The sequence below is a fragment of the Heloderma suspectum genome, chromosome 5, assembly GCF_057233095.1.
Source record: "Heloderma suspectum isolate Gila_16-S chromosome 5, 16-S_ref, whole genome shotgun sequence".
Lineage (NCBI taxonomy): Eukaryota > Metazoa > Chordata > Lepidosauria > Squamata > Helodermatidae > Heloderma > Heloderma suspectum.
Genome location: NC_139462.1, coordinates 187,373,482 through 187,395,615, shown reverse-complemented (window position 1 = coordinate 187,395,615; position 22,134 = coordinate 187,373,482). Strand labels below are relative to the sequence as shown.

At 46.8% G+C, this 22,134-nt stretch overlaps 1 protein-coding gene and 1 long non-coding RNA gene across 2 annotated transcripts in view; one reads left to right on the top strand and one right to left on the bottom strand.

Moving 5' to 3' along the window:
* Positions 1–1,831: 1,831 nt before the first annotated feature.
* LOC146344955 (uncharacterized) lies at positions 1,832–7,675 on the bottom strand. Its single transcript, XR_014792366.1, has 3 exons — positions 6,429–7,675; positions 4,811–4,880; positions 1,832–2,151 (listed from the first exon to the last, which is right to left on the bottom strand). It is a non-coding gene; the product is annotated as an uncharacterized LOC146344955 (long non-coding RNA).
* The window catches only part of SCIN (scinderin), an 89,622-nt gene continuing 74,759 nt past the window's right edge, over positions 7,272–22,134 (top strand). Inside the window, exons 1-3 of the mRNA XM_084858669.1 lie at positions 7,272–7,745; positions 13,123–13,277; positions 17,115–17,276. Coding sequence (XP_084714795.1) covers positions 7,544–7,745; positions 13,123–13,277; positions 17,115–17,276 — 519 coding nt within the window. The 5' untranslated portion in view covers positions 7,272–7,543. The remainder of the gene's footprint in view (positions 7,746–13,122; positions 13,278–17,114; positions 17,277–22,134) is intronic.

The window sequence follows — 22,134 nt, the reverse complement described above, 5'->3', positions numbered from 1 at the left end:
ATTACAGTTGTGCTTATGACAGGCTGGTCAAAGCTTAGCCATTCTCTGGGTCACCTGGACTATAACAGCAGACTAAGTAGCAACCATCCAGAAGTGACACAATTCAAGGGCCAAGCCTGAATCTGTGTGGAAGTCTGGCGCTTCTTCTGTCATGGCTGGCTCCTGCGATGCCCCACTTGGAAGTCTCATCTCAGAGTCTCAAAATTATCTGGTTTTGTTTACATAGCTCATGAAAGGTGATGGGGGTGAGGGAAAAAATTCCATTCTTGAGAATCCTCCTGCACTGCTCTTCTTTGGCCTGGTCTACCTGTGCAACATCATGAGGTGACAGAATGCTGGAATGGGGGTATGGACTGTTCCAATTATTCCAGTATAGATGATCCTATTTTTGTCCATCCCCCCACCCCCGATAAAACCTCTCTGTAAATAGGAAACTAGCACAGCAGACAAAGGGTTAGATTAGAACATTTCTCCCCTAGCCTATTGTGTTCATTTTCTATTTCCAGGGAGGATTTTTATTTTATTTTAACGTGGAGAAGTATTTTAAAAATGGTACCCACCATCTGCAGTCTGAAGTGGTGCAGCCCATTCTGCCATCCCAGCATTGGCTACTGCTTCATTTTCCAAATACAGCCAAGGTCCCAATCCAGTCTTCTGGGGTTCCTTAGAAGGCTCCCCACACCTTCCCCTGGCCCCACTCCCTTGACCACACACTGTTTAGTGGTTTCCTGTCTGTTGTGTCATCCCCACCCTCCCATTCTAAAAGGTTGACATGCCTCCCTTAAGGCGTAGTTACTGGCAGTAACAGCTGTGAGTTAAAAAAAAAAAATATTTTTGTATTTTTGTCCCTGCCCCTTTTTGCCTTTGCCCCACCCACTACTGGAATGCGGCCCCCAAGAACTTATCCAAAATGGAATCTGGCCCTCAGCCTGAAAGAGGTTCTGCACGCCTGATCTAGAAAAACCGTGACAGAAGGATGTCCCCTCACCCCTTATTATAGGTCCTGCTACTAAAGATAGCGTGGTTGCTTGCCTGGTTCTCTTATACAGGCAATGTAACAGCAAAGTGAGACACGGCACGTCTGTCAGGTTTTAGTAAAAAACAGGTGGAAATGTACTAGCTCATTACCTGTCTCAAAGTAACGGATTTTCTAACCTACCAGTAAGCCAGCTTTCTCCAAGCTGGCGCCCTCCATGCTGGCTGGCAATCATGGGCGCTCCAGTCCAACACATCTGGAGGGCACCAGGCTGGAGAAGGCTGCAGTAGGCAAACTAGGTGTTCACACAGTTATCAAGTGTAGGAGGTGCCGCCCAAACTCCTAACAGGCCAGGCCCATCTCAGGGGCTCAGGGAATAACTGCAGAATATAATCGTTCCTCTTGCCTCGAGGATAAAGAGTTCAAAAATAGGCAGAGCTGCTTCTTTTTTTTTACACTACTGTGTCTTTCTAAACTGGTGATATCCTGCCTCTAGTCTAATGTTTACCATAATTGGGTATAGGTTTGTAGCTCTCCCATTCACATGCTAAGGGTTCAATCCTATGCATGTTTAGACAGAAAAAAGGCCTGCAACTCCTGGCATGCCCCTTGCTGGCTGGGACATGCTGGGAGTTGTAGGCCTTTTCTCTGTCTAAACATGCATAGGATTGCACCCTTACTTGCCGAGTACAGCATTCTTTCCTGTTCTGATCAGAAGTTCCAGTTTCAGTATGTCTTGGACATGGGTAAATGGCAGCTATTTGCTCTGATGGGCTGGACAGCTGAAGTTCCTCTTTTTGGTAAATGCTGGAGAAGTAACCATGTTAGCCTCTTACAAGAAACACACCAAAAAATGAGTGGCACCTTAAAGACAGGTTTATTGTTGCATCTGATGAAGTTGGTTTTAGTCCATGAAGGTTTGTGCCATGACCAATCTATTAGTCTTTAAGGCAGGGGTGCAGAAACTCGGGCCTGGGTTCCCAATCCAGCCTGCCAGGGGTCTCAATTGCCATGTTCCCTTTTGCCTGACCATCAGTCGTTTCCTGGTTTCCTGGCCAGTTTCCGTATATCTTGAGAACATGGGTAAACGTCAAGCATTTGCTGTGCTGGGCTCGATGCTCAAGATAGCTCAGGTACCTCTTTTCTGTAAATCTCAGAGGGGTAGGCACGTGCATCTGTTGCAAGAAACAGAAAAAGAAACAAGGGAGTCTCATCGTGCCTTAAAGACTGTGGGCCGGTTCACATGGCGTGATGGGTTGGTTAATAGGTTGGTTAATTGCTTGCTAAGCCATGCTGCTGCTGACAGACAATCAGGGGCTCGGTGGCTTGCCATGGTATGTTTTCTCCTTCGGATTCCCATCTGCGCCCAGCATGTATCCCAGGGGCCTTTGCAGCACAATGTGTCTATACCCCTGCTGTGATGAGATTCTGCCCACCCACTCTTTCTTGCCTTGCAAAGCACCTACATTGACATATATATATGACATATCTTTGGAATGGAGAGTAGGGGGCTTACCGTACCTTTCAGGACGATGTGGCTGAGGGTTTTATTTATTATGCGTAATTGACTTACCTCTGGGTAAGAAGATGTGGCCCCAATTTGGTACTGTTGTGATTTGGCAAGATGGGATGGGATTTAAGCTTTTCTCCCTTCTGTTTTAATGCTGAAATCCCCCCACACCCCAAATGGGCAATGGTTAAAAAAAGAAAAAAATAGTTGGGACTTTCCCCTCCTTTTTTTTACCCCCACCAATTGGGGGAGGGAAATTTTGGCATGAAGACAAGAGGGGGGAAAGCTTAAATCCCACCCTCCCGAATCACCATTGTCCCATATTGGGGCTGTGCTTACCCAGAGGCGTGTCAGTCATGCTTACACACGTAGCTCATAAGGGGATAAAGGCAGTCACTGTCAAATGAAGTGCCAAGCTGGAGGAGGACGAGCAAAGGGCACTGTGAGAATTTTTTCACCGCTTGGGTTTTTCACCACTCTTGCCTGGCATCTCTGTAGCCCTTTCAAGCAAGCCATGCAGAACCCACGCTGCTGGTTTCAAACGTCACGACAAGCCACCTTGAAAACAAGCCACCTTGAAAAACCCAGCAATAAGCCGTGGGTTCTCAGGGTGGCTTGTGCATGGTTAACAACCCACACTTAAGCCACTGTGCCATGTTTCACTGCCTCTATTCAATCGTCCATATGCCGCCCAGCGGAGCTTTTTAGGGTTGTCCGGGGCCCTTTTACATTCTGGCCCTAAGGACACTATGGAACCATCTGAGGCCTGCTGTAATGCACTGGCTAGGCACTTCCAGAATAAAATCCCTTGCATCTGCCAGGACTTAAGTCTCCAGTATTACTGCAGGTGAATCTGGTGCGGTATCCAGAGCACAGTCTTGTCCAGTTTTCTTGGATGAGTTTTAGTTGGTACAGCTCGAGGACGTGGACAAGGTGCTTGGACAGGTTCATGCAGCCACTTCCATATTGGATAGGGGTGTACAAAACCCCACTTACCTGTCTCCGCTGGGGTTCGCAGGTGGGGGGAAGCGATCGTTCCTCCCCCCAGAATCCTCAATGGGGGGGGGGAGGCAATCCGTTCCTCCCCCCCGGAATCCTGCCTGGCTGGCTCTGCTCTGCGGCTAGGTGGCTTTCAGTACCATCGACCATGGCATCCTTCTGGGACGGCTCTCTGAGCTGGGAGTGGGAGGCACTGCATTGCAATGGTTTTGCTCCTACTTGGAGGGTCACCTCCAGAAGGTAGTGCTTGGGGAACACTGCTCGGCTCCATGGATTCTCCAGTATGGGGTTCCACAGGGGTCAGTTTTGTCCCCCATGCTGTTCAACATCTACATGAAACTGCGGAGTGTGGTCATCTGGAGTTTTGGAGTGCGTTGTCATCAGTATGCTGATGACACGCAGCTCTATTTCTCCTTTTCATCTTCTGCAAGTGAGGCTGTGGATGTGCTGAATTAGTGCTTGTCTGCAACACTGGACTGGGTGAGGGCTAATAAACTGAAACTCAATCCAGACAAGACTGAGATGTTGTTGGTGGGTGGTTATGAAGACTAGATGGAGGGTGTTCAACCTGTTCTGGATAGGGTTGCACTCCCCCTGAAGGAACAGGTCCGTAGCTTGTGGGTCCTCCTGGAGCCATGTTTGTCACTTGAGGCTCAGGTGGCCTCAGTGGCACGGACTGCCTTCTCTCAACTTCGGTTGGTGGCCCTGCTATGCCCCTATCTGGACAGGGATAACTTGGCTTCACTTGTCTATGCTCTGGTAATCTTCAAGTTAGATTACTGCAATGCACTCTGCATGGGTCTGCCTTTGAAGATGGTTTGAAAGCTGCAGCTTGTGCAAAATGCAGCAGCCAGATTGCTAACAGAGGGTTCGAACATATAAGACTGACTCTGGCCCGCTTGCACTGGCTGCCTATATGCTTCCAAGCTCAATTCAAGGTGCCGGTTTTAACCTATAAGGTCCTATATGGCTTGGGACTGCAATACCTGATGGCATGCCTCTCCCAAAACGAACCTACCCGTACACTACACTTAGCATCTAAGGCCCTCCTCCGTGTGCCTTCTCCAAGGGAAGCTTGGAAGGCAGCAACGAGGGAGAGGGCCTTTTCAGTGGTTGCCCCCTATCTGTGGATCAAGCTCCCAGATGAGGTCTGCCTGTCGCCATCATTATTATCTTTGAGGTGCCAGGTTAAGACCGATCTCTTTTCCCAGGCATTTGGCAGCACATGATGACTTTTAATCCGTCCTGGATGTGTCTTTGGTATATTGGCCCTTTGAGCATTTCTGTATGAGGCTTTTATTGTATGCTCATGATTGGTTACTCACAGAAGTTCATGGTTCCTTTACATGATGTTGTCAATCTCCAGGGCATTTCCTGTGATTTCTGACCTTTATCCTGGTTTAAAAAAGACAGGGGGTAATGCAGTAATGTTAATCCATTTTAATGGCCATGTGAAATTGTACAGTTCTGCTATAACACAGCGCCATCCAGTGGCTGTATAATAAAATATTTAGAATTTGCAGACAAAGGTAGTCCCAGAAAAAAAGCTCATGTCAGCCCATCTAAGGAGCCAATCTTAATCCAACAAATCCAGAAGCAGAAGCTGCGGTACATTATGGGATAAAAAGCCTTGTGTGGAGAAGCCCATAATGATAGCAATAACAGGAACACCAGAAAACATCATGTTACATCCTGCCCCCCCTTCCCAGACACATATTCAGCATCTCTCTTAGCTGCCTCATCACTGAGCAATGAGCCAGAAACTGCATTCCATCTTGAGCTGCATTTCTTGTCTCAATTTATTTATTTATATGGCGATTTCTATTCTGCCCTTTTAAGGCCTGTGCTCAGGGCAGCTTACAACAATTAAAAATCACCATCTCATAAAAATATATTGAATATACATTAAAAATGCATTAAAAATGCAACACAAGCAAAGACATAGCCTTCATATAGTCTTTTGCAAGCCACCCTGGAGATTGTTTGATCGATCGAAAGACAGAGTAGAAATGCCTTAAATGCTTGTGCTGTTTCCCACATGGTCAGCTTCCCATACAAACTGGGTATTCGAGCCATAACTCTCCATAACATACATTGTAGCAGGGTGAGGGCAGGGTGGGGACAGTGGTGCAGCTAGGCAATTTTAGACTCTGGACTTAATAGTTTTATGGGGGTACCCTTTAGACGGCCTTGTGTATTACTTCAGTTGTGACGCACATAATGAACATTCCTCTTCTCCCCCCCCCCCCGCCCCATGGCTGTGATTACATGCTTTACAACTGCTTCTACATTCCCTATATGTCAGGATGTTTGCCAACCCTGATACCCCTCCAATTCTCTGAGCATGCGCAGTTCTGCATTTTGAACTCACTTAAATCATATCACCATCATGACTACAGGGACAAAATGGAGTTTGTCTCCGTCACCCTGATGGTCTCTGGTGGTCATTTAGAAGGCGCCTGGGCTGTGGGGCCCTGAACTTTGGCCCCAAAGGTCCAGCCCTAGGTGCCCCACTGGTGGGGTCCATGTTATCCTGTCTTTTCACTCAAGGATACTTTTGCCCCATCCAGTCTGAGCACGCACAAGTGTCTGAGTTGGCCCTGTCTCACCAGCGCAGTGATTTATTTATTAAGGGTGCAATCCTATGCATGTTTAGTCAGAAAAAGTCCTACAACTCCCAGCATTCCCCAGCCTGCATTCCCCGGCTGGCTGGGGAATGCTGGGAATTGTAAGACCTTTTTCTGTCTAAACCTGCATAGGAGTGCCCCTTAAAGTAGGTGTGTGTGTGCGTGAGAGTTGCCCACTTGCGAACCCACTTGGAAGCTCTGCCTCTCCACACAGCCAGCACCATGAGCGCCATTTTTTGGTAGAAATGGCAGGTATTCGGGATGCTGGAGAAATTCGAGAACAACCAAAACGAGTTCAGATTTCTAAGAATCTGACCTGCAGAATCCACCGCGAACAGGCCTCCTCGGGCCATGCAGAGTCCGAGGACTTTCAGGTCTTTTTATTTGTACCGTCCTGAAATTTACATAAATTTATTTGGAGGAAAATATGCATGTTTCTGCTGAGACTGGTGATATACGTGGGGAAACGTTGAATGGAATGGATGACAATATGCTCTGTTACAGACTAACGTAAATTACATACGGCGTTGCGAACCCTCCTACGGAATTATTTGCGTATTTTCCTGCATAATGAAAAAAAAATCAATCTGCGACCGGAGGCTGGACTGAACGACGCTGCACAATCCATGAAACACACACGGGGCGGACTGCACAAAATCCCTAGCGGGTACAAATAAAATAAATACATAAATCCCGAAAGTCCGGGGAGGGAGGGCACTCTGGTTTGCTCAGAGCCGCGCTTTTAAAATTATTATTTTACACGCTCAAGGAATGATCTCAAAGGAAAAACAAACTAGTAACAACGCAGCAACGGTTGCGTTCTTTTCCCCCGGAGAAGGCGTCGGCTGGCACTTTGCGGGAACCAACCGCCTCCCGAAGGGAACAGAAGACAAGGCTGGGATTGAGCTGGAGAGTTCAGCAGCGCCCGGCGGTTTCGCAGGCCCCGAAAGTTTCCCCGGTCCCTCCAAACGGGCCGCCTGCCAGCATAGGCGAGGCGAGGGCAAGGGGCGGCCGGGGGCGCGCTTCCCCCCCTTCCCTCCTCTCCTCTCCCCCCCCGTTCCCTCCTCGCAGCGCCCGAGGCCAGTCCGCTCCGCCAGCGCCTCTCCTCCCTCGCCAGCGCCGGCGAGGTGCGCTCCTGGGCGTGGCGAGCCAGGCCGCTGCCGGCTGATGGCGCTTGACCCGACGGGCAAGCGCTGGAGCGAGATCCGGCCCCTGGGCACCGCGCGGCCTCGCCCCCTCGGTGCGCTCGCTGTCTAGGCAGGCGCCGCTCGCTCCATAAAAGTGCGGGGACGTGGCGGCGCCCGCTTTTTCTCGCCGCGACAGCCGGAGGAGGACGCCGACGCCCGGCACGCCCGTCGCTTCGGCCAACTCCTGCGGCGGACTTTCTGGCCCTCCTCGGCACCTCGGGCGGCGGCGGTGGCAGCAGCAGCGATGGCCCCGCCGGAGCTGTACCACAAGGAGTTTGCCAACGCGGGCCGGAAGGCTGGTCTGCAGATCTGGAGGATCGAGAAGCTGGACCTGGTGCCGGTCCCCGAACCTTTGCACGGCAATTTCTACGTGGGCGACGCCTACCTGGCGCTGCTCTCCGTCAAGAGGGGCAGCGCCACCTTCTACAATCTCCACTACTGGCTGGGTAGGTGGGGCGTGGGGGGGGGGGCATCGCCCAGGGCTGGGTGGACGTGGGCTGCTTGGAGGGCCGGAGGGCGCTTGGCTGGAGTCGCTCACACACTGGTGGCGCAAACACACCAGTGAGCTCCCAGCTTGGGACCTTCCAGATGCGGTGGACTGCCACACCCACCATCCCCACCTCTGAGATGTGCTTGGATTTGCAGAGTACAAGAGCGCAGATCCCAGCCCCCAAGGAGCTTACAATTTTGACCAACCTCGTGCTGTCCGGATGTGTTGGACTACAACTATCTAGCATGGTCATGCTGGCTGGGGATGATGGGGATTTGAGTCCAAGACATCTGGAAGGCACCAGTCTTGACCAGCCTTCCCCAGCCTGGTGCTCTCCAGATGTGTTGGACTGCAGGTCCCATCAAGCCCATGGCTGGCTGATTAATTGGCCGACAATTCTGTGTGCGCTTACCTGGAGGTAAATCCCTTTGAACTTGTATTGCTATTCTGTAAGGCAGCCTTCACCAAGCTGGCACCCTCCAGATATGTTGGACTACAAGTCCCAGCATGGTGGCTGGGGATGCTGGGAGTTGTGCTCCAACAAATCTTGAGGGCTCCACCTTAGGGAAGGCTGCTTTTAAAGTGTGGCTTCCTAGGAGAAGTGAACCCACTGCTACTCTTCAGGACATTACTGATGCTCAAATCTTGCTTGCTTCTGAGATTCATTGTGCCCAAGGAAGGGACACCCCGAGAATAGTTTTAGTGTTCTGTTCTCTTGCAGTTTAGCTGAGGCACTTGGTTCACATGAGCTTGGGAAACTAGCCCAGTGGGGATGGGAAAAGGGAGAGAGAGAGAGAACCTTTCAGGGGGAGTGACTGGGAAAGACAGCCCCAAATGAGTTGGAACGACCACCCAGTCTTAAGAGCCAGTTTATGAATTCATGCAATGTTCTCCTTTTGGGAAGCACTCCTGTTCTCAAGGAGTCCTGCTTCCTGTGGTGCTGCTACACATTCTGAACTTGCTGTCAAAGGGTTTAGGCAGTATTGCCCAATTGGTTCCCCTGGTTAGGGGTGGCGGATCTAGACTGTAAGGTGCCACAAGATTCCTTTTGTGGTTTATGGGAGTTTCTGCATTACTTCTGTCCTTCGGGGCATGTCATGGGTTGTAAAGATACAGCAGTAACAGCTGGGAGAAATGTGTATGTCTTCATTCAGCTTGGCACAGAGTTTCAGGGTTGGTGCCAGGGGATGGGAGTTACTCATCTGCTTGTGTAAGAAGAAGTGATCTTTCTTGCAGGTGCTACAAAAGGAATCTTGTGGCACCTTACAGTCTATATCGGTATTCCAGCCCTGGGCCCATCAGACCTGACTATTGGTCTTGCTGAACGGGGTTGATGGGAGTTGTAGTCCAAAACACCTGGGGGGTGCTGGGTTGGGGAAGATTGGGCTAGATTAGCCTTCCCTAACCCGGTGCCTTCCAGATGTGTTGGAGTCAACCTCCAATCATTCCTAGCCAGGCTGGGGTGATGGGAGTTGTAGTCCAACACATCTGGACAGCACCAGGTTGCGGGAGTCTGCTCTAGATTGTAAGCTTGCTTCAAGGCTTTGCTGTATCAAACTACAGGCTATTTCAATCTGTGCGAAGCCGGATCCACTCACTAGCAATAATATAATAATAACGACCATGATAGATTTATAATGGTATTCCTACCATGCATGCTAAATCTGCTAACTTGTCGGTGACAGATTTCAGAAGGGTGGAGCCAGATTAGTCTCTTATTGTAAAGGCAAGAAAGAATCCTGTGTCACAATAAATCTGTTAGCCTTCAAGGTGACACAAGATTCTGTTTTTGCGTTCAGTGTAACAAATGCTACCTTTCCCTTTCTGGCACTTGCAGGCAGGGCTGGTATCAGGTGTAGGCATAGCTGGGTACTTGCCAAGGCCCACACCCCTGTAGGGCCACACTGTCAATCCCCAGAGCCTCCTGGCCTTGCTCCCCTTCTCTTTGCTGTCACTGTGTTGTTCCACTTTCCTTCTCAGAACATGCAGACAGTGTCCAGAGTGAGAATTTAAGAATTAAGGAAGAAGGCTTCTTTCTAAAACAGATGGTGGGATTCCTATACAGGCCTGTTTTTTTTTTTTTTAAATTATATTTTTATCCCACTCTTCCTCTAAGACACACATGGTTCTCTCCTCCTTATCCTCACAACAGCCCTGTGAGGTAGGTTAGATTGAGAGAGAATGACTGGCCCAAGTTACACAGTAAGCTTTGTGGCAGAGTAGGGTTTGGAACCTGGGTCTCTCTGCTGTTTGTCCAACACCTGAACCACTACACCATACTGGCTCTCAGTAAACGAAATGAAACTATGTCCCCACGTGCTCTGACAACTTCTAAGTACACAGTCCTTAAAAAAAAAGTTTAGTGCTTATGGGTGCGGCAGGGTAGTTGGCGTTCGGGATCCTCAAGCGACTCAGGCCCTGACCTATGGCAGTCGGTAACTGTGGTGGCACCATTTTCTTTTGGTTGGTTGTTCAAGTGGGTGTGGTTTGTTTTGGTAGTAAACAGCATGTCAGTTGAATCTCACCTGTGCCCGCTATGTGGCTGCACTCTGGGCGAGAGCCTATGCTTAGCCACCCGTAGATGTTTAGCTGGTAGCAGACATTGACGCCAGTGTATCTGGGTAATTCAGATTATGCTTGGCAAAAAAAATAAAATAAATTGTATTGCCTGGGGGTGGCAGAATGAGAACCACCGAGAGTCTCAGTGCCTGGTGTATGTTCAAATGAGTGATGTGCACATGAAATCTGGTAAACTCCTTTTTCTGCCGAAAGCCCTGGAGGCTGTTGGCAAGTCTGAGTAGCTAGTGTTTTTGCTAATGAATTTTCCCACCCTCGGTACCGTGTTGTGTGGTATTAGGTTTCATGTGTCTCCTATGATCTATAGCAGAGGCATATCAGCAGAATACCCAGAGCTGTGTAAATCTTCTCTAGTTAACTGTGTGCGCTTCTGCATCCATGAGTGACAGGGAAACAGTCCAGCTGAAGAGCTGTCTCTGCTATTTTTCATTTCCAGCTGTGGTTGGACAGAGTTCTTCGAGATCAAGAATTTTATTTCTTTATTTTCTTGTTTCATCAGATGCCGCTTCTTTGCAACAGGCAAAGCACAGCACTGGCGCTGCTGATAATTACTTTGGCTGCGTGTGGTGGGAAATGATAACTAGCACTGTGATTAAACATTATATTGGAAGCGTGCATCGCCAGTATTTCTAAAGTGCGGGCAGAGCATCTAAATGACGCTTTAAATTAGATTTGGGTGGATAATTCTGCATTCACATGGGGATGCAGACATCAAGAATGCTATAGCACTCAGTTCAGTAGGACCCAAATTGGTAGAGTTCAAACTGAACTTCTTTGAAGACGAAAAGATAATAGAATATAATAGATAATAGAATAGAATAGAGAATATAATAGAATTTGCCCATTACCATTATAGGGATAGTTCAAACATAAAGTGCTTCCAGATGAGACTTTTATTGTGCCATTGACCTGCACGATAAAAATTCACAAATTTTATTGGGGGTCCGGATGACACCATCTTCTATGCGTAACCCTCCTGTGTTTTTCCACCACCACTTTTGTCTTTTTTCGTACTGCTGAAAATTTGTTAAGAAAAAAAAAGATGGAATAGCTGCACAATGCCTTCTGATTGGTAGCGCTAAGAGCCCTCCATCTGGAAGAATCCATAATGTCAAACCCTGGTTTCTGACCCTGGTTTGGAGGAAAGTGCAAACCATAGTTTGCCTACCTGGATGAATTGGCACACTGTGGTTTCCCTCAAACTAGGGTAAGAGATGGGGGAATCACCCAATGCTGGGGGAAGAGGGTGTGTGCATTGCTGAGGCTCCAGTCATTGCTCATTCACATAATGCCAAACCATCATTTGGCATGATATCTGAACCACCTGACAGGCTCAATTCAGACATTATACCAAACCATGGCTTGCACTAACCATAGTTTAGAACCCAAATCGTGAATTAATTTTCAAAACGGACAGAAGGCAGACCATGGTTTGACGCTCCTTGACTGCTTTAGCTTTCTATTCTCCCAGCACTTTGCTTCATAATTTCATTCCTGCCTTCTTGGGCCTACAGCACCCACTGGAGATAGGGGGATGGCCGTAACTATATTTTGTCAGTTCAGTCATCATGCTAAAATATAGCGAGCTGAAACCATGGTTTGCAAACCCATTTAAAACCTTGGTTTCTGATTCTAGTTTGCTGGCTGGTTGCAAACCCTGGTTGACCAATTCAGACATCATGCCAAATGATAGTTGAGCATTCTTAACTATGGTTCGGCCTAATGGGTGAACTGAGGTATAGCATGTGGGCTGACCTGGTCTCTTCACACTCTGTTACCTTTACCATACCACAATAACAGTTTCACATGAACCCACTTTCAGTCTGGTTCAGTGGGGAAAGTCAGGTGTTCGTGGCTTGTTTGCTTGCTCTTTGTGTAGCTGCGCACTCATTTACACGGACGGTCTTAATCATGGCATTTCAGAATGGTGGGTAGCACAGATACTCCTAAAGGAGGTTAATCAACAACAGCCCACCAGTGTTTTCTAAGTACATCCCACTTAGTCTGGATGACCTCAAACGGGTCAGCAGTGGGGGCTGCTAAGACAAATCCAGGCTCTAAAGAGATTCAGTCTGGTCCCACAATTTCCAAGCTAGAGGTGAAAAGTGTGGAGACTGTGGTACATGTGGTATATAAATTCCTAGCAGGCTACTCTGGCCAACTACCACTTAATCCCATCTCAAAACTCTGCTCCAGGAAGGAAAAAAAAAGGTGCTAACTAGGCTAAAAAAAGGTTCCCAACAGTGACATATGTGGATGGATGATGCCATAGAATTACAGAGTTGGAGGGGCCTTGTGGACTGTCTAGTCCAGCAACATGCTTGATGCATGAAACCCAGAGTTAGAGCATTCCCAACAGATAGCAGCCTCTCCTTGGAGACTTCCAGCGAGAGACAGCGCCTCCCCCCCATGTAATTGGCTCCAATGTCAAACTGCTCTTGCCATCAATAAGTTTCTCCTAACGTTCAATGGAGATCCACTCTCCTATAACATGTTCAGTCCTGACTTTGGGGGCAGCAGAGAACAGGTTTTTGCCATCTTCTATGTGACAGCCCTTCAGCTATTTGAAGAGTGCTTCTCCTAAGCTTCCATAGATTCTCCCATGCTCCCTCACCAAACTGAACTCCCTAGTTCCTTAGGAGGAAGCAATGATATCTAAACTGCTGTAACTGTGTAGTACATGCCTTTAATTCACAGTCTCTCCCCCTGTTCTACTGCTTTGCTCTTCTAAATGGGATAATGCCATCTTATTTTAGGAAAAGAATGCACTCAGGATGAAAGCACTGCAGCGGCAATCTTTACGGTTCAGATGGATGATTATCTTGGAGGAAAGCCTGTGCAGCATCGAGAAATCCAAGGATATGAGTCTACCCAATTTGTTGGATACTTCAAAGGTGGCATTAAGTATAAGGTATGCAATAGTGTGATTATGTGATGTTTCTCCTAGAATTGGTCTCTCACACACATACACACACACACAGGGTACCCAAAAAGCAGAAGTAAGGGTGAAGTCACACTAACATAAAAAGCAGGAGTTGAAGTGAGTTCTTCCCTTGTGAATGTGACGTTGCAGTTTACATAATCAATATACATATCACTGCATCCCTTCAGCCAAAAAGTCACAGGCTCAGTGGGAGAGTTCGGACAATCATATCATGGCTTCATAAGCCAGGATATGAAAAGACGTTTGTCTGTACATGCAGTCCCTTTGCTCCTCCCTTGTGTGAGTGGGCAAATAAACCAGAAAGTGTTCCCTTAACTATAGTTTTCCGTTTTGTCTGAACCGGGAAACGTTGGTTAACAGCTTCAGAACAAGCAGGATTTTAAGCCAACTTTAAACCATGGTTTATATCCTGACTTGTTCCAAAACTGCTAATCATCATTTTCTGCGTCAGATGAAATGGGAAACTATAAGTGGAATACTTCCTGATTTGTTTGGGGAGGGGCAGTAGCTCAGTGGTAGACACCTGCTTTGCATGCAGAAGGTTCCAGGTTTGATCCCTGGCATCTCCAGGTAGGGCAGGAAAAAATCCTGCCTGAAACTCTGGACAGCTGCAGCCAGTCAGTGTTGACAGTACTTGGCTAGATGGACCAAATGACTGACTTGGTGTAAGGCTGCTTCCTATGGCCTCTGGTTGTTTGCTTGCTCATGTGAAGGGAGGAGTGAAAGGGCGGTGTTCATCATCAAAAGGCTTGTTCATATCGCAGCTTATGTTTGTCCAAACGTAGACAATGAAGCTGTTGTGGACACTTCTGGTTCCCAACTGAACATGGCCATACGTGGGGCTGTCTGTTCTTCATAATACTCTGGCCCTAACTGTGGCTGTATTCACAATACTTTTCTTGAGTCTGTGGCCTCTTATGCAAAACTGCTCTGGGAACTGGGATTGAGGAGGAGGGTTTGTGGCTGGCTCCAGCCAATCAGCATTGTCCACAACTGGCTTCTTTTGCCATTTTCTTTAGAGTTCACACCGGGGGTGGTGGGAGGGATTATATGTGGTGAGGGTGTTACCCAACCAGTCCCACTGCCCTATAAATATTACTAGGGTCCTAAGTCTAAGTCTTCTCTAGAAAATGATAGCAACTTCCCTATGAGGGAAGCTTACAACAGCTGGGATTGTTTTGCTTGGAAAAAAGGTGAGTAAGGGGAGACATGATAGAGGTGTACAGACTTATGCATGGTGTGGAGAAAGTGAATAGGGAGATGTTTTTCTCCCTCTCTCAAAATACTAGAACCTGGACTCATCCCATGAAGCTGATTGGTGGGAGATTCAGGACAGATAAAAGGAAGCACTAGCAAAAAGCACAGTATGGAATTCGCTACCACAAGATGTAGTGATGGCCACCAGTTTGGATGGCTTTAAAAGGTGTTAGACAAATTCCTGGAGGAGAAGGCTCTCAATGGCTACTAGTTCCAGTGGCTCTATGCTACCTCCAGTTTCAAAGGCTGTGTACACCAGTCACTGGGGAACATGGGTGGGAGGGTCCTGTTGCACTCAGGTCCTGCTTGTGGGTTTCCCGTGGGCAGCTTGTTGGCCACTGAGTGAACATAATGCTGGACTAGATGGGCCCTTGGTCTGATCCAGCATCACTCTTCTTATGTTCTTACCTTGATATGCCCTGATTGTGCATCAGCTACAGCCTTCCGCAACTTGGTGCCCTCCAGATGCTTTGGACTACATCTCCCACCATTCCTGACCATTGCCTATGATATGTGGGGATGTTGGGAGTTGGAAGTCCCAAACGTCTGGAATACACCAGGCTGGGGAAGGCTAAATTATACCAACGTTGGATATAATCTGTTGGGAACACAAACTCTGCTGAATGCATGGAAATGATGCAAAAAGCACACGTTGCATGTAAAGCAACACTAGAAATTCTCAATCATTGTCACTATAATATGTGTTTCATGCCTTTACTCATGCCCAAAGTCAGTTTTGTCTATTGATTCAAATATTTAATGTAATTGGTGGTGCTGAGAACAAGGACAAGCCACCAGGCACAAGTCCTTTGAAACCACTGGAGCAGGGGTGGGCAACTTGTGGCCCCCTAGATGTTTTGTGCTAAAACTCAGCCCTAGCCATCAGCCCTAGCCAGCGTAGCCAGTGGTGTGGGATGATGAGAGTTGTAGTCCAAAACTTCTGGAGGGCCACAAGTTGCCCACCCCTGCACCCAGAGGACAGCTGAACTGAACTGAACAAACCCTAGCCCCTTTCAGATGTTACACTGACTGTGGTACAGGAAAGAGCAGGACTGTGCCCAGTCCAACTCTGCTCTCTATGCAGGTTCATGTGAAAACGACTTCTGTGTTTCCTTTGTAACACTACAGTCAGGCTTGGGGAGCACTTGCAGGAGATAATTGGCCAGTAGGAATGGTGTGTGACCCTTCCCTAGCCACTGATTCTTCCATGCAAATCCCACTCCCCCATGCCTGGCTAGAGGAAAAGTGGTTTAGTCAAGAGAGGTGAAAATTGCAGCCATGGGATGAGCATCCTGAGAGCCAGTGTGGTGTAGTGGTTAGAGTGTTGGTCTGGGACTCGGGAGATCTGAGTTCTAGTCCCTACTCAGCCATGGAACTCACTGGGTGACTTCGGGTCAGTCACTGACTCTCAGTCTAAGCTACCTCACTGGGTTGTTGTGAGGATAAAATGGAAAGGAGGAGGACCATATAAGCTGCCTTGGGTTCCTTGCAAGAGGAATAAAGGCAAGATATAAATGTAATAATAAATAAATCCCTCCACATCAATCCTCCTTTGCAAGCAGCACCTCATCCTGTCTTTCCATTGTCTTGGCAAAAGTAGGTTTGGGACTGTGCTGTTGCCGAAACAGTGACTGCATTCAGATGGTTGTATCTCAGCTTGTTAAGCCAAGATCTGCTTGTACCTTTTGCCCATGCATGCAACCCCTTCCCTCCTCCCTTTGGCATGAGCCACGACTAAATCGGGAAGCTGTTCTGGGGAGGTTTGGTCTCATTAAGGTTTTTCTAAAGTGTTTTTTAAACTTCTGTACCATCTCAGGGTCCCTGAGCATGCTGAACCTCTTGAGTCTTGGAGATTCCATTTCTGTTGGCACTGCCAACAGCTACATCTGTTTTTTTTTCATTTTTATACTAGGGTAAGTACAGGGGGCCTGGTCCAGATTGGTATCTTGGTGTGGTGGGTAGGGGGGCTTTAACCACTATGGCCTGAACTGGATTGGAGACCCCACACCTGCCACTTATACTGCAAAATAGTGCTCAGTTTGCTTTAATGGATCACTATTTGCAATATAAATTGCAGGCATGGGGGGTCTGATCTGGATCAGGACTTCATCAGGGGAAAAGGGTTAAAGCCCTCTCTTCCTCCCCGCCAGGGTCCCACTGCAGATTGGGGGCCCTGCACTTACTCTAGAGAAAAAATGAAAAAAGGTGTAGCTGCTAGCAACATCTTTAAAGTAATATTTACCTTGGCCCTGATTGTTGTTATAGATAATGAAAAATCTTAATAACCTGCTGGCACGGAAAAAAGCACACTGTACAAACTAATGCTGAGAAGCTGAAGAACAGAAGCAGACAGGCATCTCTAAACTACAGCTGACTTGTTGTATGTCTTAACGTTCAAACCATGGCATGGATTCTGAACTCTGTGGTTAGTGCAAACATGGTTTGGTGGGGTACCTGAACTGCTACTGCGCATGTAGCAAAGGTCTAGGTTTTCTTATATGGTTGACCACACAAACCAACTAAACATTTGTCGTTTTCTTCACTTAGGCAGGTGGTGTTGCCTCAGGTTTTAAGCATGTCATCACAAATGACCTAAGCGCACGGAGACTTCTGCATATCAAAGGTCGGAGGGTGATTAGAGCCACAGAAGTTCCTCTTAGCTGGGACAGCTTCAACAAAGGAGACTGCTTCATTGTAGATCTCGGAACAGTAAGTTGTCACAAAGCTAAGTTTTCTAAAACAAACAAAACTTCGTACAAATCCCATGAACCCTTTCCTCCCAGCATCCTCCAGCTGGCTGGGGGATGCTGGGAGTTGTAGTCTGACACATCTGGATAGCACCAGGTTGGGAAAGGCTATTAAGGGGTTAGACTTAAAATATTGTGCGCCGTAAGCATTTACACTTGCTGCTGGCCGCTCTCCTTGAAGCACATTTTTAGAAAATGATTTGAGTAGAAAAAGACCCACAGGAAATCCTATTTGTTAACCCCCCCCCCCCGAATCTCTAATTGCAACATCAGCCAGTTGAAAGAAACTGATATATCAAAGTAGAGAACATTTTTATCTTGAATTATTTCTAGCTAAAAGGCAAAATGGCACCAGTATGTGAGAAGCAAATGAATTCTCACAAGATTAGAATCAGACTTGCTATTTCCTCCATCTTATTTACTCCCATGGTGTGTGGTCAAGAGACAAAACCTTGATGAACACAATGTCATGGTCCTGCTTAAGGATGTAGCATTCACGATCAGCTGTTATCATGGGACTCAGGCCGAATGCTAATGATGTAAATTATGGAAAACTGAGAGTAAGCAGTACATTGCAAAAGGAAACCGTGATTGCAGAACCAAGATGCTATGACCAATGGCATTGAAAAACAACAGGGCAAGAGTGAATCATAAGTACCTGTGAGATGTCAGCAAACCATGCCACTTTTTCCTATGGCATGCAAAGAAAAGCAAACTGGAAAATGCAGGAGATGAATTCTCTTGTAGGCACAGAAATATCACGTACCAAGGGTAAGGATGTGGAAGATAGAATTCTAGTTGATAGGGACTTAAGGGAAGTATAGTAGTATTATACACTGAATGCAGGCTACAAGCCTATGTGTGTGTTCTCCCATCGTGCAATTAACTTCATGAGATGGGAGAACAGGTCCTTCCCTCTGGCCCCATTGCCACCATCACTTCCACTCCAGACCCACCTCCCTTCCCGCTCATTAGGGAAGGTCTGAAGAGGGGAGCATAGATTCCTTCCATGATTTAGAATCCTGAAAGAACAGGGTTCTACAGGATGGGGGGAATCAATGCATGCAGAGCAGACTACCCCCCTCTTTAGACCATTCCGATCTGTAGGTCTGGCAAGGCCGAGGTGGGGGCAGAGCCTGCTCTCCCCTTCAGACAATGTTAACTGTGTGAGAGGATAACGCCTGATTAGGGCATTTTGTAACTATAGAGCACAGATCCCAGGTGTGGTCTGTAGACTCATGATGTAGCAACGCTGCTGAAGCTAAGCAGACTTAGGTTCGTGTAGTGCCTAGATGTGAAATTGCCCGGGACCGCTATGTATGTTACAGTGAGTTCCATCATGGAAGAAAATTGGAATATAAATATAGTAATTTTAACAGTTTTTATCTAAGAATCCCCCTTTTCCCGTATAAGCCACCCTGGTCTTTACGTTCTGAGGAGGAGGCCTTGCTTACAGCGCCACAGCCTAATGATGCACATGTGGCCATGGGTTGAGGGAAGGCCGTCTCCCGTGTGGCACTCACCATGTGGCATGATCTCATCGAGGTCAGGCAAGCTCCTAGTTTCTGCTGACAACTAAAGACATATTTGTTTGCTCGGGTGTTTTCCTGACTGCTAGCATTGGCAGCTACATCTCATTAATTAATGAGACATTTTACTGTTTTATTGTTTTATTGGCTGGCTTTATTGCATTTTCTTATGATTTTACTTGGTGAACTGCTTTGGGATTTTTAAAAAAATGAGAAGTGGTATAAAACTTTTCTGGAATAAATAAATGAAATACAGACAATACAGACAACATTAAGCTAAGGGCTTCTTAAGACATTACCCCTCCCATTGGAAGACGTCATCTACATGTTGGAGGAGGGAAGAAAACAAAGCAAATGTTTATAGCAACAGAACTATCTAGTAGGTAGATTTTGATACAAAGGTTGGGACTGGAGCCAGCAGTACTCAGTATAGCAGTACTAGCAGTATTATGTGTAGATTCAGCCAAGCAGACATTCTTTGTACTGCTGTGCATGTTCACACGTGTTTTTGATTAAAGAAAAGCTTCGCCTGGGAAAAAAAGTGATGTTTGGAAGGGCTGTATATCTGAGACAGAGAAAATGAGGCCTATGAAGCATGTGTAGCTTTCTAGTTGCTTATATAGGAATGTCAGCTTTCAAAGAAACAAGAATATGGTAGAACAGCCTTCCCACAACCTGGCGCTTGCCAGATGTGTTGGATTGCAACTCCTGGCAACCCCAGCCCTCACTTCCATGGGCTGTGCTGACTGGGGATGATGGGATTTGTCATCCAACACATCTGGAGGGGAAGGCAGTCCAAGACTAAAAAGGCAAGTTTGAAAACTTGAGGGAACAAGTGTAAAGGTAGTGTCGGGTTTAGGAGCATGAGCTAAGTGACGAGAGTCTCTGGTTCAAATCTAACTCAGCTATGAACTTTCGGGATGGTTTCAGAAGGTGCTTTCCTGCTGCTATCTGTCATGGAGATAATAATGCTTACCTGCATTACAGAGGTGTAGGAAGTATTGAGGCAATGTGTATCAAGTGCTTTGAGTGCTTAGTAAGATGCTTCATAAACACTGTATTATTACAGGGATTGAAAGCGAGGTAAGGAAGAACGTTTCTGAATAATTTGCCCACTCTCATGCGTCTTGCATTGACTGGAGAGGGGCTGTAGCTCAGGCGCAGCGGCCATGCTTTGCATCCAGAAGCCCCCAGGTCCAGTCCCTGGCATCTCCAGTTAAAAGGACGTAAAATCACAGGTGATAGAAAAACCTCCGTGTGCCTTCTCCAAGGGAAGCTTGGAAGGCAGCAACGAGGGAGAGGGCCTTTTCAGTGGTTGCCCCCTATCTGTGGATCAAGCTCCCAGATGAGGTCTGCCTGTCGCCATCATTATTATCTTTGAGGTGCCAGGTTAAGACCGATCTCTTTTCCCAGGCATTTGGCAGCACATGATGACTTTTAATCCGTCCTGGATGTGTCTTTGGTATATTGGCCCTTTGAGCATTTCTGTATGAGGCTTTTATTGTATGCTCATGATTGGTTACTCACAGAAGTTCATGGTTCCTTTACATGATGTTGTCAATCTCCAGGGCATTTCCTGTGATTTCTGACCTTTATCCTGGTTTAAAAAAGACAGGGGGTAATGCAGTAATGTTAATCCATTTTAATGGCCATGTGAAATTGTACAGTTCTGCTATAACACAGCGCCATCCAGTGGCTGTATAATAAAATATTTAGAATTTGCAGACAAAGGTAGTCCCAGAAAAAAAGCTCATGTCAGCCCATCTAAGGAGCCAATCTTAATCCAACAAATCCAGAAGCAGAAGCTGCGGTACATTATGGGATAAAAAGCCTTGTGTGGAGAAGCCCATAATGATAGCAATAACAGGAACACCAGAAAACATCATGTTACATCCTGCCCCCCCTTCCCAGACACATATTCAGCATCTCTCTTAGCTGCCTCATCACTGAGCAATGAGCCAGAAACTGCATTCCATCTTGAGCTGCATTTCTTGTCTCAATTTATTTATTTATATGGCGATTTCTATTCTGCCCTTTTAAGGCCTGTGCTCAGGGCAGCTTACAACAATTAAAAATCACCATCTCATAAAAATATATTGAATATACATTAAAAATGCATTAAAAATGCAACACAAGCAAAGACATAGCCTTCATATAGTCTTTTGCAAGCCACCCTGGAGATTGTTTGATCGATCGAAAGACAGAGTAGAACTGCCTGAGACCCTGTCTGCCTGAGACCCTGGAGAGCTACTGCCAGTCTGAGTTGACAGTAATAGGCTTGATGGATACACCTGGCATAAGGCAGCTTCTTATGATGTATCTAGATTTTTTAAGGAAAGACTCATCCTTTTTTTTTTTTTCTGAAGAAGGATATTGGAGAAGAAATATAACATGGCCATAATTATAGATGTGGATCCCAAGTTGAAGAAAATAGTTAGCTAAGGGCGCAATCCTATGCATGTTTAGACAGAAAAAAGTCCTACAATTTCCAGCATGCCCCAGCCAGTGTGGCTGGCTGGGGCATGCTAGAAATTGTGGGACTTTTTTCTGTCTAAACATGCATAGGATTGCGCCCTTATTCTGTTAACATTCAGATTTGCCTCAAGAAGCATTTCCAAAACCAGCCTCTGTACTTAGGGTGGCCGTATGTCATACTTCAGAGAGGACAGTCCTCTGTTTGAAAGTGTCCTCCGTTTCAAGGGCTGTTCAGTCCAAGTCTGGTTTAAAGATAAAGAACCATCAGAAGGGACTGCAGCAGGGGCCTTGAAGTTGCCCATCAACAGTTAGCACCTGGAAAGCAGACTGGGCACAGGTCACCCGGTTGCAGTGTGGGGAGGTGCATTGTATTTCTATTAAAATTATAGAATTTACAGAATTAAATGTGCATCAATCCATATAAATTAGCATATTCAAATATGATGCAAATCGGTATCCTCTTTTTTGTCCCCCATCTGTGCTTTATGCGTTTCCTCACCGCTAGGCCTAAATCATCCATACAACTCATCTTGTTCCTCTAGAGCCGGAAGCTGCAGAAGTAGCTCTGGGAGAAATTCATGCATTTATAGGAAAACAATGTGCTGAAGGAAACCCTGGGTGGCCATGCAATTACCCGCTCCTACTAATGATTAACTTGTTTAATTCTGCTCCTTCCATTTGTCTGTTCAAAATGCAGGTGGAAAGTCCTATAGTAACGTAGCTAAATGGAATATGAGAGAGTTTTCCAGGGATGTAAACCTGTCTGTGATTTAGGAGTGGGAGTCATCTGATGGGCTCCTGGAAAAGGGCAGGGGA